The sequence below is a fragment of the Panthera leo genome, chromosome A2 (assembly GCF_018350215.1).
Source record: "Panthera leo isolate Ple1 chromosome A2, P.leo_Ple1_pat1.1, whole genome shotgun sequence".
NCBI lineage: Eukaryota > Metazoa > Chordata > Mammalia > Carnivora > Felidae > Panthera > Panthera leo.
The window spans coordinates 82,045,111-82,062,073 of record NC_056680.1 but is presented as its reverse complement, the minus strand read 5'-3'; the positions used below and the strand labels follow the sequence as shown (position 1 = coordinate 82,062,073).

The 16,963-nt window shown below is 35.5% G+C and overlaps 1 protein-coding gene across 1 annotated transcript in view; it reads left to right on the top strand.

The window, feature by feature from the left end:
• The window catches only part of MAGI2 (membrane associated guanylate kinase, WW and PDZ domain containing 2), a 1,332,916-nt gene that overhangs the window by 721,484 nt on the left and 594,469 nt on the right, over positions 1 to 16,963 (top strand). The window contains exon 3 of the mRNA XM_042916449.1: positions 11,364 to 11,483. Within this exon, the coding sequence (XP_042772383.1) occupies positions 11,364 to 11,483 (120 nt within the window). The remainder of the gene's footprint in view (positions 1 to 11,363; positions 11,484 to 16,963) is intronic.

Genomic DNA, 16,963 nt, shown 5'->3' with positions numbered 1-16,963 from the left:
GTATGTGGGCAAATGATACGTTTGTATAAAATAGAAGTTTTCAAAAATGTATTATTGAATATATTAAAAATTAGCAGACTGTTTCATCTAGAGAAAGCCCTCTAGCTAAGTTATTTTCAATATTGTACTGTAATGCAGTGCAGAATCAAATACTTGAATTGCCTAACCCAAGATAATTCCCTTTTTCTTTGTCTTATTTTCATATATTATGCTAGTTTTTTGGCCCTAAATTTAAAGCTTATATGCATGTGTATATTTTTTATATACAACTTTATCATGTAAATGCTAATCTTTATACCAGATAATAATAATTTTCTTTTCAAATGTAGAATGTGAATGTGACTATCACTTTCTCCTATAAATAATATGATAATAAGATTTTTGTCTTCCCTCCAAGATAATTTGATGTGCATATTCTTGAGAACCTCAACAAATAGATTTGATCACTCAAATATGTGATTTGTGCCATATAATCTGAAAAGCATTTTCATGTTTTGAAATCCCCGAATAGTTAACTGCCTTCTTACCTTCTTCTGGATCTTCTGGTACTCTGTAGGCTCTGTATTCTGTCATCTACCTTGGGCATTTCAGAATATAGAATGCCGTAGAGACATATGGTGATAGTAAAAGTTAATGTCATTGCAAGATTCTAATAGAGATAAAATGATAAAGTTATGATCCACTAAACCCTCTGTGCAGTGAAGGTCAAAGAACAGAGTGTTTCTGCATTGCTCAGAGAGCTGGCGGTATCTATGCAGTTTAGTCCTGGCCCAAATTAATTTTACATGAGGAGAGTATAAAAGCTTCAAACTAAATATATATTGTTTCTATAAAAAGTCACTGATCTTTCTTTTCTTTTAGCTTGGCATGTAATCTCAAGACATTATCTATTAAGTAGTAAAATAGGGAATCAAAACCTCTTTATTAATCCTATAGAATGCCCGATATAGAACATATCTAAATTAAGCATTGAAGAATTAAAATCAGAAGTTCAAACTGAATTAATTGGTAACAAAAGGGGCATTCATCTTCTTCCACACTGTTAAAAATTTCAGGAAATTAATAATCAACTCAAGAATCTTGAGATTATGGTTTGTTACTGTATTTTACAAGTGAGAGTCCTGTGTCCCTTTATCCTGTTCCTTTAGATATTGTGAGAATGGATCAAAAAGCAAGAAGTTAACTGTTTAGGAATCTGATTTTACTTGGGTGAGTCATTTTATCTTGTTGTGTCTTTACATCCAAGAGCAGTGGATTATTCTGGACCATGAATGCAAGTGAGGTAAAGGCAAAACTTTGATGGGGAAAGTAATTGTGCAACTGAGTTTTCTCAACAAGGCACCAGGTGGAGAAGATGGGCTTTGATGTGAAGGAATGGATAGGATTCAGGTTGTGATTTCTTTGCTGCTGAAAGAGTGATAAATCAAATGCTGTGCAGTTAGGAAATCATTCACTTTGCCCTAGCTTTTCCTCAGTGGGTAGATGCTTGTGTACCAGCAGTCAGTGATGCCTTGGTACTGCCAATAATTAGGTAGGATCATTTAGTGGAGGAGCCTTAAAAGTCAAAATGTATATGCATGCATCAGCTTCAGAAGCAATCACCCAAACATTGCTTACCTTTCTTAAATATACATATTTTATTTGAGTATAGTTGACACACAATGTTACATACAAATTGCCTATCTCTCTTTCTTAGCATCATGGGTTTTTCAGTTCAAGTGATAAGGACAGTAAGATAAACTTTGAGTTTTGAAAGACACTTCTCACCTTCACCCCTTGTTTTCTCTAGTGTTTACACCAGAGACGTAATTATATAAGTGAAATCATGGAATTGATGAAAGGATATGTTTTTCTAAATAATTTGTTCCCACAGAGAGATTTATGGGCACTAATTCCACAGTGCATGCCCATTCCCTGATTTAGTCTGATTAGTATAGTTGTAGACAAGCTGTAATTTAACATTTAGTGAATCAGATACCTTGGCATGGAGAAATAAGAAGATGCTACTTTGTCTTGTTTGTTAGAGATCCACAAATTTTTCATATTTGTCCCCTTTTTTTCACTACCATAGTATTTTCTTAATCCAAGAAGTCGTCTGCATCATATACTTTTTTTTCTTGCCACATTGTTGTTTATCACTCCTGGTGAGCTACATTCAAACCTCCTATGTCTTTCAGAATTTAAGCCATATTGTTGTATATGTAGAACCAAGATCGTTTTTGTTACTTCCAATAATCATGAAAGTTATTTATGAGCAAACATAAGTGGGAATTTGTCCATTGTCTTCCAAATTCAATTAACTTCAAAGAGAACTATGGAAAAGCAATGTTTAGTAGCGGTGATATACCTATATACCAACAAATGAAGAATGGCTTGTTTCCTCTGAACCCAGGACATGGCTATCCATTACTCTAGGGTGAATTCTAAGGTCTCAAACTACATACTTTATGACCTGTTGTAGTTAAATTAATAATGAGATATCATATTGCTTTTAGTTTGGGTTTCTAGAGATCTCAGTGAGTTTAGAGCAGTGAGTGGTTCTCTAATCATTGTCCCTAGACTAGCAGTATCAACAGCACCTGGAAACTTGTTAGAAATTTAAATTCTCAGGCACCACCTAATATTTACTGAATCAGAAACTTTGAGTGTGACACCCCTCAATCTGTGTTTAACAAGTTCTGCATGTGATTCTGATGTATCATACATTTCAGGAGCCATTTGTTTGGGTATGATACTGCCTCAATCCAAACTGTTAAGATGTAAAACAGTAATTGGTGCTGTATGAGACATTAGTCTGAACTTTTATATACAGATATATTCGAGGAGAGCTTTCTTCTTCAAAAACTTCTGTCTGAAAAATGAATAACATTATTAACTATGCAAATGCAACTTTAAACAATAGTTGACAGCTTGCTACTTTAGAGGATAAGAGAGTTTTGAAATAATTATTAAGGTTTAGAGTAATACACTGTTAAGTTGAATACTGATACATTTCACATGAAACTGTCAAATATTTAATATTTTATAAAACATGTGGAGTGTTTTATTGAGGCACTAAGTAGTTCTTATACCTAATAGGTGATTAATTGAACCAAATTGCAGACTTTGCTTTTTGACCTTAACCCAACCCACCCCATCAGCTGACAAGAAATCTACAAAGCTCACATTGTTTTATAATCTATACCACATAGGGCTCAGTGACCCAAACTAAATGATTTTCCTTGCTAACTTAACTCTATGTCTGTATGAAATCATACTTCTGGATTTTATATGATTGAAAATGAGTGCAATAAAACCTAAGATCTAAGCAGATTATGTAAAAATTGATTAGGGGCATTGGCCAAGGAATCTCCTGAATGTTTTTATTGGAAGCACACACACAAATCTGGTGATGGTGTTCCCACTTGCTAATGAGTAACTGACAAACTAAAGCAGTGTCTTCAGAAATCTTAAAGAGTAAGTTAATTAAAGGTCGAATCTAGAGGAAGTCACTGTAGCTGTCAAGATTTATTTCCTTCAGCTTGCAGTTGAGAAACACGAGGAGTGAAGAGAGAATATATTCAGAAACATGCATAAGAAAATAATTTAGTTCTCAGATTCTCACACAGTGACCCATCTGCTTAGAACACAGTGACTATTAATGATTGATTCCAAATCCATTTCTATAGCAAATGTGTATAGGGTGCCTATAGTGTAATGGACACTGTAGAACATTTTGCACATCAAAATAGATTACAATAGATAACTGCATTGACCATCATAATACCTTTCTGTAATCCAGTGACTGCTTTTTTAAGCATTTTGCTAAAATCAGAACATATCAGAAGGCTGAGGCAAAATGTGCTTCAGAATTATATTTACCACAAACATCATGCTCTTTCCTTCCTAAGGCAAAAGGAGCAATGTTCCTTCATTTACGAACTAGAATAATAATAATAACAACAATAAAATCCATTTTGGCACCCCCAGTTGCCATGGTAACAAAATGACAAGCGACCTTGATATGCTTTCACTAGGTATCGATAATAAGCTAACCATTTGGGAGCATTCATTCTCTTTAGACATGTCTTTTGAGCAGAAATACTATATGCTTTTATTAACTTACGAAGAAGGTGTTATTCATACAGTACTTAATTTGGCAATTATTCAATACGTTGTTTTTTTTTAAGAAATGAAGCGATCAGAGATAAAGCAAAGACTCAATTTAGTAGCATTTCCTCCGTTTCCTTTCTATTTATTTTCCCTTTGGAGGAGTGGTCCGGGAGACAAAGAATGAAATCTATAAGCCATAATCTGGATAATAAAATTTCTTTTGGACTTATCTAAACACCACTTAGGAAAGTTCCAACCAAATATAGAAGAGCATTAAAAGAAGAGGAGCTTCAGCTTTTAGCTATATGATTAATCCCCTGTATTTCCTCTTTTATTCTACTAGCTTCCACTCTATTCCTAACACAGGGGGATAACTTTCTATTACTGGTGAGTCTTGCTTCACTGTCACTTCTCATAATCCTTTGGGATGGTAACTGAGTTGGGAAAGTAACTATACTTATTTCAGCATAAAAATGTTTTGCTGTTTTGTAATTAGCTAATGTAGGTAATGCTGCTATAGACATCAGGTTGCATGCATTCCTTTGAATCAGCATTTTTGTATTCTTTGGGTAAATAACCTAGCAGTGCAATTGTTGAATCATAGGGTAGTTCTATTTTTAACTTTCTGAAGAACCTCCATATTGTTTCCCAGAGTGGCTGCACAAATTTGCATTCCCATCAACAGTATACAAGGGTCCCTTTTACCCCACATCCTCACCAAAACCTGTTGTGTCTTGTGTTTTTCATTTTAGCCACTCTGACAGGTGTGAGATGTTATCTCACTTGTGGTTTGACTTGTATTTCCCTGATGATGAGTGATGTCGAGCATCTTTTCATGTGTCTGTTGACCATATACATGTCGGGGTACCTGGCTGGCTCAGTCGGAAGAGCGTGTGACTCTTAATCCTGTGGTTGTAAGTTTGAACCCCACATTGATTGTAGAGATTTCTTACAAATAAATATATAAATAAACTTCAATGATGTTTTAATCCAAGACCACAAACCTAAATTATTAAAACCAAAATAGAATGCAAATGTTCTGAATTCCAACTTTGAAAACATTTCTGCTACACCATGCTTACACTTCCCTCTTTTTTTTTTTTTTTCAACGTTTTTTATTTATTTTTGGGACAGAGAGAGACAGAGCATGAACGGGGGAGGGGCAGAGAGAGAGAGAGAGGGAGACACAGAATCCGAAACAGGCTCCAGGCTCCGAGCCATCAGCCCAGAGCCCGACGCGGGGCTCGAACTCACGGACCGCGAGATCGTGACCTGGCTGAAGTCGGACGCTTAACCGACTGCGCCACCCAGGCACCCCAACACTTCCCTCTTTTAAAAATTTGGGGTGATATATATGTCTCTGTGTGTGTACATACGCTAGTCATCAGAGCCTATCATGCACTGTCCTATTTATCAATCCTGTGAGAATAACCTTGAAAGTTCAAAAATACCTGTATTGGGCACCAATGTGTAAGCCAGTTGACCTAAGCTAAAACAAGCAATATGTGAAATAAGTAAAATTTCTCTTTAGGAATTTAGTGATTCTTTCCAAAATATAAGTAGGTTCTTGCTGGCTCCCAGAGATCTTTCGCCAAGCCAGCATTCGCCCCTGGGAAGCCTGCAGCCCTCAACTGTTGTAGATCTCTATTTCCCCTCAGATCCTTTTGGTCTCTCTCTCTCTCTCTCTCACACACACTCTCTCTCTCTCTCTCTCTCTCTTTCTCTTCTCTTCAAGCTTTTGCTCCATTTGTGTAAACTAACAGTTAAAAATCTAAGTAATTGACCTGCTAATAATCCATAGGTGAAAATGATTTATGGTCATTTATTAGAATTTAATTATTTATAGCATATTATATAACTTACTTTTTAATTATTTTTTGTTGTTGTTGTTGTTGTTTACTCTCTGTCTCTCTTTGGTAGAATATAAGTTCCACAAAAGAAAGGGTCCTACTTTGTGTTATTCAAAAATATATCCTCAGTATCTTGAATAGTACTTGGCATATAGTAAGTGCTCAATTAATATTTGTGGCAAGAATTCATGTGGAAAAAAAATCCATGGTGTCATCTCTGCTCTTCCAAACAACAATACTTAATATAAATAATTTTTTTGAGTGCTTCACATGTTCCAGACATTGTCTTGATTTGAAGAATCCTTGATTGTTTTTCATTTCTTGGTTTCAAATGTCTTGATTTCAAATCAACCAAAATGCTACTGGTATTAACCATATTTTATAGATAGGAAAACTAGAGTTATACGTTACTCAAGGTAATACTGATAGCAAATGGCAGAGCTCCACCAAACCCAGGCAGTTTCATTGCCTGGCTCACATTCACATCTACTATAGCTTATGTTTTAAAGATAGTTTCTGTTTGGCCTAAACCAAAGAGTAATGCTAATGGTGGAAATTTTGGGGTACCCAGAAAGGAGAATGCCACATGACAAGCTCAAAGGAAGATATTTCTTAAGAGGAAACTTCTCAAATTATTCTCCTCACATGTTCCATAAAGGAAAGTCCATCCTGAGACTCTACAACCTGGCATGCCAGAATCGCCTTTTATTGTCAATAATAGAATCTTAGATTTTTCTGACTTTTTAAACTTTCAGTATTTTCCTCTCCTTATGTTTTCAACCAAATCTCTTGACTAGAGGTCAGCCTCGTGCTTTCCCAGGGTAATTGGGGAGTGCAATGATAAACTAAGAGGGGGAGGCAGTCACAACAGTGACATAGCCAGTACCAGGTCCAGGAGGGCAATTTTAGAACAGAGATAGTACAGAAGGGAAGGACAACATTGTGGAGGCACAGGGCACAGAATTTGCCAAATATTTGGAGATGGGATAAACAAGTGAGGGACAGACACCCCAATTGTGACTCTGAGAGAAAGGTTCAAAGCATGTATGGCTAGAATAATAGTGGTGACATTAACAGAAGAACAGGGTGGAGAAAATATGTTTTCATTATGAAATTTTCCTGAAATGCTGAGTCCGATTTGCCACCATAAGGATAGAATAAAGTATTTTTCAGACATGAAAAGAAAATGTAGCTTCTGTGAAAGCTTTTGACAGAAAGCTTCTGGCAGATGTGCTCTGCCAAAACGAGGGAATAGACTACAAAAAAGACATGGGATCTGGGAAAAGAGCAGTATGACACAGGGAAGAGGCAAAGTGAATCCCCGGGATGATGGCAAAGATGATCCCAGGATGACAGCTGTGTCATGGGACAGCAGGTCTGGATTGGAGCAGGTTAGAGGCTCCAGGAGCAATTTCTTCAATAGGATAAACCTGATGAAATATTAAGTATACTTGTATATGTTAAAAGTTGATTTATCCAACAAGGAAGGTGTTAATTAATTGAATTCTCCATTAATATAAGGGAAATTGGAAATGGAAACACTAAATCTAGAGTAAACAAAAGTTATGCAAGAAAGGAAAATTAGTCTACTACCACATCACAAGGTTCAGGTGGAAATAGATTTACATAGTGTTGTCATTGTAAACATTAAGTAGTCATCTAAACACAAGTTTGTGGTATTGGGAGAATGGGAGGAGAGAGGGAGGAAGTGAGGTGTAGGCAACATGGGCAAGAAACAGCTAACTCCTCATTCGCTTTACCAAGAAATCAGGAAATAATAGCTAAAGTAAAACACATGCACAAAGATTCAAGGGAGGGGGCACATGGGTGGCTCAGTCATTTAAGTGTCTGATTTCAGCTCAGGTCATGATCTCACTGTTGGTGACTTCGGGCCCCGCATTGGGTTCTGTGCTGACATCTCAGAGCCTGGAGCCTGCTTCAGATTTTGTGTCTCTTTCTCTCTCTACCCCTCTCCTGCTCATACTCTGTCTCTCTTTCTCAAAAATAAATAAACATTAGAAAGAAAAAAAGAAAGAAGGACATCATAAATAAATTATTTAAATGGATGGAGGTAAAAACAAAAGAATCAGCTAAAAATGTTGAGTCTTTGCCTCTGGATGAAGGGAAGGTTTTGGGGAGTGGTGATGACAGTCTGCTTTTACTCAAATACTGAGCTCTGTAGAATGGTTGACTTCAAAATATCTACATATGTAACTCTGATTTTAAAAAAGAAAAAAAAAACTAACCTGCAAGAAAGCAGAAGAGAAAGGATTCATTTTAACAAGATAGATGGATGATTCCAATTAAGGGTGAAGAGAATGCAGATAACGAAAGTACAAATTAAGAAACTTTGAGAAGGGGGTTCTGGGTGGCTTGGTTGGTTAATCTAGAATCTTGATTTCAGCTCAAGTCCTGATGTCACATTTCGTGAGTTTGAGCCCCTCGTCGTGCTTTGCACTGACAGTGCAGAGCCTGCTTGGGATTCTCTCTCACTCTCTCTCTCTGCCCCTCCCCAACTCATTCTTGCTCTCTCTCTTTCTCTCTCTCTCTCAAAATAAATAAACTTGGAGTGCCTGGGTGGCTCAGTCGGTTAAGCATCTGACTTCAACTCAGGTCATGATCTCCCGGTTTGTGCGTACAAGCCCCGCATTGAGCTCTGTGCTAACAGCTCAGAGCCTGGAGCCTGTTTCGGATTCTGTGTCTCCCTTTCTCTCTGCCCCTCCCTGTTGGCACTTTGTCTTTCTCTGAAATAAATAAACATTTAAAATGAATGAATAAACAAACAAACAAACAAACAAACTTAAAAAATAAGATGAGCTTTGGGGAATTTGATTTCAGATTATCTCTTTCTTTACCACAAAGAGAATGCACTAATGTCTTCTGTTGAAAGTGACAGCTGTTGAGTATTAGAAAATGGTCTGATTGTGACAGAGAAGGAAGACATATAAAAGGATTGCCAATCATCAGTTGAATCAAACTGATATTAGGTAACCTGAATTTGTAGGGTGCTTTCTCAGTGGATGAATGTCCACTGTTTTCTGGAGCAACTAACAGTCTATGAATGAAATAGCCAATATTAAACTTGGGAGCTTATCAGGAGTGGGGAAATGGTGAAGGTGAGCTAAAGGAAAGATGGGATTCTAGGTTGTTTAGAATTTAGAGTCTTTAGAATTTAGAGAGGGAATTGAAGCCATATTTGGTGAACATGAGGGAAATTAAAAGAGAACAAGAGCCTGGGGGTTATAATTATAAAAATGAAGAGGATGAGAAAAGAAGACATGAGATGAATGTCAAAGATGGGAATTGTAGCATTTGGAATTATAGTATAGAACTTCTTCAAGCCACAGTGAGGTAGGTGAGCCCCCCATCCAAATAGCTTTAAGCAGGTCAGTAGCAACGGGCGACACTGATGTAGCCATTAGGAGTCTGTATCCCCAAGGCAAGAGTTCAGTCACATTGTCCTGAGGTGCAGTATAGAGATGGAAAACCTACCCAGTGAACCAGAGTACTGATGGTCCTTCCAAAAGATCACAACCACAAACATGTCCACTAGAGTTTGGTGTAGTCAAGTAATTCCAGTCCAGAAGCAAACTTAGGGACTGGCCTCAAGCATGTGGTCCTGTGCTCATATTGTGCTAGGAATGCATTACCGCACTGCAAGCACTTAATTAATCAAAGCATGTAGCTTCTGAAGTATGCAGATAAATTAGTAAGGAAAATGGAATCTTTGTTATGCTATTTTTCTTAATGATTAGAGTGTGTTCTAAATAAACAGAAAACAAATTGATTGCCAAAAACTATGTTAATGTGCTTTTAATTCACAAGGGTTAAGCATGTAAAAGTCAGGATATTGAAAGTTAAGGTTTTCATAGAAACATTAATTTGACAACACTGTGCATATTAGGTGTGGGAGGTTTATATTGTATAGCATAAAAGCAGTAGGAAATATTGCAAAATATGGCTCAGTTAAACAAATGAAGTAACAAATTTAGGGGAAAGTCATTAAATGTGATTATGGAAAAAAATTGTTTTGCAGCCTCCAAAGAAGGGTTCTAAAATTTAATTTTAGAAAATAATGCTTTCAAATCTCTTCAAAAAATGTTTTCAATGAAAATTATTCATTTTTATACAAAATCAATTTCACTAGCACATTGTATATTCTGGCATGAGTTTATGCCTTTCATCTGCAGTTCAAATCTGATCCTAACAGACCAAAAGGAGAACCAATTGGCTATTTTCATGGTCTAGTTGATAAAGATTTCATAGACTGAAAATTAAATTTAAGGGTTTAAAATACTTTTTTTAGTATATGGAGAATATGGAGGAAATTTTGAATGTGAACAATCCTGCCAATGTATTAATACTTGCTTATATATATCTGCCCTTTGTATATTTCTATAAACTATTTGCCTGTATGCATTATGGAAATCCAATCTGACCACACAAAATGTTTTATTAGGTGGCATAGAAAAAGAAGAGAATTTAGGGCATGTTCAGAGAGGGAAGTGCACCAGAAAACACACCCACAACCTTTAATATGTCTCTATTTTGATTCCTGCCTTATGAACTGGACAGCAGATCTGGAAGCCTGACTTCCCTAGCACAGTTGCACTGAGCCACAGGTTGATATTTCTGTCATCTTGGCCACAGAAGTCCCATTTACCCTGTAGGAAACAAGAGTGGTTGACCCATGAAGCAACCCCTCAGAGCATTTCACTTCCCAGTTCAGTCAGAATTAAAGGCAATAATAAAGGAAAGGGAATGGAAGGGAAGGGAAGGGAAAGAAAGGAAACTATTACTGGAATTATAATACTAACTCAATTATAATTATCACCAATTCCAATTATTATTTAATTAATTTTAAGTAATAGTAAAGATTTTGTATTCCTTTAAATCACATATAAGTTATTTTGGGGGGCCAAGTTAACAAATGAAAACCAAAAGTACCCTTACAAAGGAGCAGATCATGAAAATAGAAAGATGCATTGACATGCTGCTAACATTCCTATTTTCCATTGTATTTTATGTCATAGCAAGGCAATCTACAGAACAATAAAGGTTTATTCATAGAAGTGAGATATGTAAATTCCTGAGCTAGCAGACTTCTGGCCCAATATTCAAACGCCCCTTCAAAAAAGGGCACAATGGTCTGCATTTTCCACTGTAAGAAATGTATGCAATTGCATTCCATGGCAATGAACTCTTTATAAGCTTGATGAAGAAGAATGCTTTGTATATTTACTTTAATCTTTACCCATGCTATTTTCTGTTTCCAAACAAACAGAAGGACAAATGCAGGCTGCCAACTCGCAGGATGTACAAACAAGTGTTATTGAATATTCAGAAGTATGGTGGTATTTCTAAAGTTCAGCAACAAATCACTTAGAGTCTTTCTTTTGTTTTTAATTTTTCCTTATTCAGGCACCACAAGGCCACATAAGGAGGGTGAGGTCCCTGGAGTGGACTATATTTTCATCACCGTTGAAGATTTTATGGAATTGGAGAAAAGTGGTGCTCTCTTAGAAAGTGGGACTTATGAAGGTAAGCACAGCTCGTCTGCTAAATTTATTCCTTGTTGCATCACATTTTTCTCTGTTGCTGAAATGCGTTAGGATGCCAGATTACTGATAAGCTACTGCTTTTGGTTTGAGAGCTTTAATAAGGTAATTTTAGAAATATATTTTCTAAATAAAAAGTTAGGACACATCTAGAATAATTCTACTCTTAAGATGCTGAGAGATATGTATGCCCACTGAAATATACTTGTGATGGCCTCCTGAGACTAAGCTGTGATCTTCCAAATAAATTATCTTCATCTTTAGATAACATCTCAAAGAGCACAGGACTTGAGTTGCAGTCCTGTCCTTATCTATGTGTGGGTTTTTTTTAGTTCCTTCACTTCACTGGCCTTCACTTGCATCTCATGCAAAATGATGAAGTAGGAAAATATGAGGAAATATGATCTGTGCTTGCTCTCCCAAGCTCTACTGCAATAGAAAAGTCTCCTTGTGTACTCAAGTCAAGCATGAACAATAGATGACACTAAAAGCTTGAATGTAGGAAGTATCTTTCAGTGGAAAGAGCACTGTAACATGAACCAGAATCTGTCTCAGTTCCAAATCTGGCTTTATTACTTATCCACTATAAATACTAAATAACTCTGTTGGTATCTGTGAACCTCATTAGAATTATCTGTAAAAGGAGAACGGTAGCATTGAAAAGCACAAATAAATAACATGTTGATATGATCACATTTATACATTTAAGTGACATCTACAGGCATATAGTTTATGTCTAATGGAATTATGTATTTCATAGCCATTGTATGTGTGAACTATATTTGTATATATTAGTAAGTTCAAAGATGAATCCAGTTTTACTGTATTAAAAGTAATAGTGATATTAAAAACAAAAGTAATAATATATGCATTGCTGCTTAGTCAATCAAATACTTGAGGTCTCCCATTAGCAAGTAAGTTGGGTTCATTAATAGTTTGACCCTCTACTTCCTCCTTCACTTACTTGTAGGTGCCCAGTGGACTAGAGTTACTTAAGAACTTAATATTTTATATTGTTAGAAATATTAAAATCTCTTCTTTTACTTTGCATTCCTAAGGCAATTTAGGCTGAGACATGTGCCTACATTATGGCTAAGACATTTAGTTGCTTATTGCCACATTTATAGGAAATAGGCAAAAATACCCAGGAAAAGAAAATGGTTTTACACATGAGTATTGTTTTTTGTTCATGTTGTCAAAAATAAGTAATGATGGAGGTTGATTGAAAATATTTTAAATATAAAAGCTGTGTTGCTCATATAAGCTGCTTAAACTATATGAAAAATAACTGTATAAATCATAGAAAGTACTTATATCAAAGAAGTCAGAGTAAATAAACAATAAATTTTGTAGCATATTTTCTTGTGAGTTTTGTGACATTATTTAGTGGCATTCATTAGTTTGTATGTCTGTCAATAATAATGTATTTAATTACCTTATTTAATATTATATATGTAACATACATAAATATAAATATATGTTATAATATAAAAGCAAATATAAATATTATATTTATATAACAAAAAAACCAGCAGCTTAACATGCAGGAGCATCTCAAAAGTAGTATCGTTAACAATATGACCTTTTCTTTTTGTTTTTAGAAATAAAAACTCTGTTAACTGTATAGAAGGTGAAAAAAAAATTAAACCAAATGTTCATGTTAAATCTCCAGTACTCTCAGGATGAAATTTAATAGCAATATTTTAAAATAAAGTAAATTTTAGGTTCCAGTTAAATTTTGAGGAAACTATCCTGAAACCATAACAATATAGCCAAGTTTTATGAGCCAGGGTGGGTTGTCTTGAATCTTTTTCAGACATCTTTTCAGTATTGAAAGTTTAGTTTGCTAAAGTTTGGTGCCAGCTTGTTAATTGCCTCCACATGCATAGAGCTGATCATTGACAAAAAAGACTTTGTATATATGACTTTGTGGAATCAATACCATTGCTTACAAATACACATGGTATACTTGGTTGAAAACAATATTCCTTTTTCAGGTCACATAACCGTCTGGGCAGACACCTAGGTAGCATTCTCAAATCTCGGGATCTTCAGATTTTCTTACAATTACAGCTGAGGAACCAGTAGAATTGACATTCTAATGAAAATCACTATTATTCCTTCAGGACTGATCATAAACTCAAGGCTCAGGGCTACCACTTAGTGTGTTATTTGTCAAGGAAACCTGGGGAATGCCTTTTCTGCTGTCGATGCTTTCAGAATATACAGAATAACAATAATGTGCTCCTTAGCCAGACAAAGAAAAATCTGAGAGCTTTTATATTTGTCAAACTTCCATGACATCAATCTCTCATAAAATTTCTTCAATAAAATCCCAGTTTTTCTATGTTATCTATTCTCCTTTCTACAGTGTTTGGACCATTGCTCCCTTTCCTTCTCCTTGCTAAAACATTTTCATGTCTTCTCAGTACTCTACAGCCTTCAGCCAGACTAGAAAATTCATCTTTGATATCTGTGACTCCACTAAAGAAAGTAAGAAGAAATTGGGTTACTCTTAGTGGCTTTTTTCTTTTCTTTTTTTTTTTTTTTTGGCGGGAGGTGTACTCTCAGTGTTAAGGTTATAGATCTTTTAGCTATGTTAGGTCTGATTCCAACCCAGAAACAAGAATATCAAGACTGCTAATGCAATTGGAGGTAGGGAGATAGTCTCTGCTTCTTCTTGCTCATAAATACTTACCAACGTGTGCATTTGTTGTCAGGGACTGGGACCCCATTCAATTTTGATTAGCAAAGATCAAGAAAATCCTCTATAAAATGTCTAGCTAAGATGCCCGTCATTGAAGAAACCAGTCTTATAGCGTTCACCCCCACTACTCAGTTTCAGAACAGGAAACATCTACCTGAAAAGTAGTTGTGAGGAAGAATACATTTTTAAAGTATTTCTGATATGTATGCATTTTTGTCTCACTGTCAATAATTCTAGTTTTAATCTTGGTTAAAGATGTAGCTAAAATGAAATTTGTCCTTTGATTAGAAACAAAGTAGACTTTCTTGAATTGCAGATCTGCCTCCTAGAAATTGGCTCACATTACTCGCCCCAAAAGAGCAATTCTTTTATTTACCAGAGACTGCAAGGAAGGCCTTAATGTGCGTGAGTTACTATCTACGGTTATGCTCCATGATCCTAGACACAGTTTTAGCAGATTCCTTTTCTCCGCAGCACCAACTCCTCACTCTGTCTGAGCACCTCATTTCAGTTTGTTATACAACAGCTGCTGAATGCCCTTGTATGTAAATGGCCCAGAGGATTTGGTTCTGGTGGACCATCAGGTGTTGGTAAACAGCCTCTTTTCCGTGACTTGGATGATCTCATCCTTATCTTTTCATATTGAATCAAGTTTAAAATTAAGTTAATAGAACAAAGCCCAGTGGTGAGCCTGATGTAAAATCAAGTAACGCAACACTATGAATCTTTATGTCAGGACTGAAGATGTAGGCTTCATGTGAAACAGACCACAGAGTTCTTTAGTTAAATACAGATAATTCCTTTGGGATTAAGGTCACATGCAGGTATAAGTGAGACACCAAGAGGTAGGATTAAATGAGTTGATCTGGTAATCTAAAGGGTAAATAATCAAAGTGCCTGGAAGGCAACATGTCTTTGGGAACTGTCCAAAGTGCTGAATTAGACATGGCTATAAATCAGCGAATCCTGCCTGACCTACTTCTTCCAGTTGTCTCGAATGTTACATTCATGGTTTCATTGACCAGTCTTACCAGTTGTCTGCCTCAACCTTTGTTCTAAATGGCATTATTAACTAACCCCATGTCTCCTGAGCAGTTCCTGGAATCTCATTTCATTTAACTCATCTACTTAGATCATCAACAGTCATGTTCCAAGCAGCACTTCTGTCATAACATCCACTACCATATTTTGCTGTTGTGCTTTTAAATGGAGCAATGCTATTTTGCTATCTATTGAAGAAGCCACTGATCCTAAACTTCAGTGTTTCCTTTAAATGTACATAAGCTCAATTGTAATATTGCCCCAATTTTTAGGAGGACCAAATCAAGACGAGCAAATTATTTGGGATTCTAACAGAATATAGTGCAAATATGGCACTTACCTTCATCTCAATTTTGTGGTTTCTCCTAATCATGGGCCTTAATATATATGGACTTGAGCCTAATACAAACAGCACACCTATTTTCTTAAACAGTTTTATTACAGGATTTTGAAATTCAATATGTTCACTTCAATATGTACATAAAAGTTTGGTCCTTCTAGGTGTAGCACATAAAATCCTGTAAAAAATATTAAGTACAAGTAATTTTGTATAAATGTAACTTAAGCAGTTACATGATGAGAGAAGACATACAATAAATTTTACATAAATCCATTTCATGTCACTAAAATCAGCATCAACTTTTTTGAAAATATCATGGCCTTGATGAATTTATTATTAAAATTTTGAATTGGTGTTTTCAATAAAGAGAGCATTGGATGATAAAGAGATACTGACACTAAAGAAAAATTATTACTGGTACTATAAATAATCTTGAGGAAAACCGTTCTTCTATCAGTCCAAGTTTCTAAATAATATTTCCTGAAGGGCAGATCAGTGCTTAAATTGATGCTAAGGTTGTTGTCATTCCAGGAACCAAAATTAAATAAGAAGTGATTGTTTTTCCCTTTCCCTTGTACTCTGTTACAAGAGAAAATTTTTACCATGCAAATAATAACCTCTATAATAACAGTAGATTCTTGGAGCTTGCACTTAAGGGATCCAGTTGTTATTATATACCCAGATTATAACATGTTTTTATTTTGATACTTGCTCCTTTTTCTTTCTTTTGGCAATATTCCTACTGTTGAAGATTCTAAGCCATACATTTGGGTGTTCATTTGAGGAACACAAAACATTAATACATAAGCTTACTAAATGTTTATTTGAACAATAGAGGAAAACACGTTAGTGAAGTATTATACTTCTTTGGGATCTTATAATGCCAAGTTTTTTTTTTCCCTCTGATTTTTTTCTCTGATTCAGTTTGTATTCAGAGTTATGGACAATGTATGATTTTTGCATTCTGCTATGCTCTTGTGTAAAGCACTAAAACTGGAAGTATTATTGTGCCTTAAAAGGTGACAAAATTTCCTTTTGGTTTGGGACTTTTGTAAACCCAACTTTTTCCAAAATACATAATGAAAATGCCTATTTCCAAGTATTTTTTTCTCCCAAAAGAGACTAGGGGAAACAAACCAAGCAATTAATTAACTAATTTTATACAATCATATAAATTATAACTTAAAGACTAAAGTCAAGGAACATGAAATGGCTTGCTTGCTTTTACCTAAAGTACAATATTAACTAGTTTATTGTTAGCCCTACAAATTTTTGTTCAGATGTAGCTAAAAGGAACAGGCTTTTTGGAGTATGTCATTAAAATTAAGCCAATATTCATGAACATAAGACTCACTTCTTCAGCTCTTTCACAACC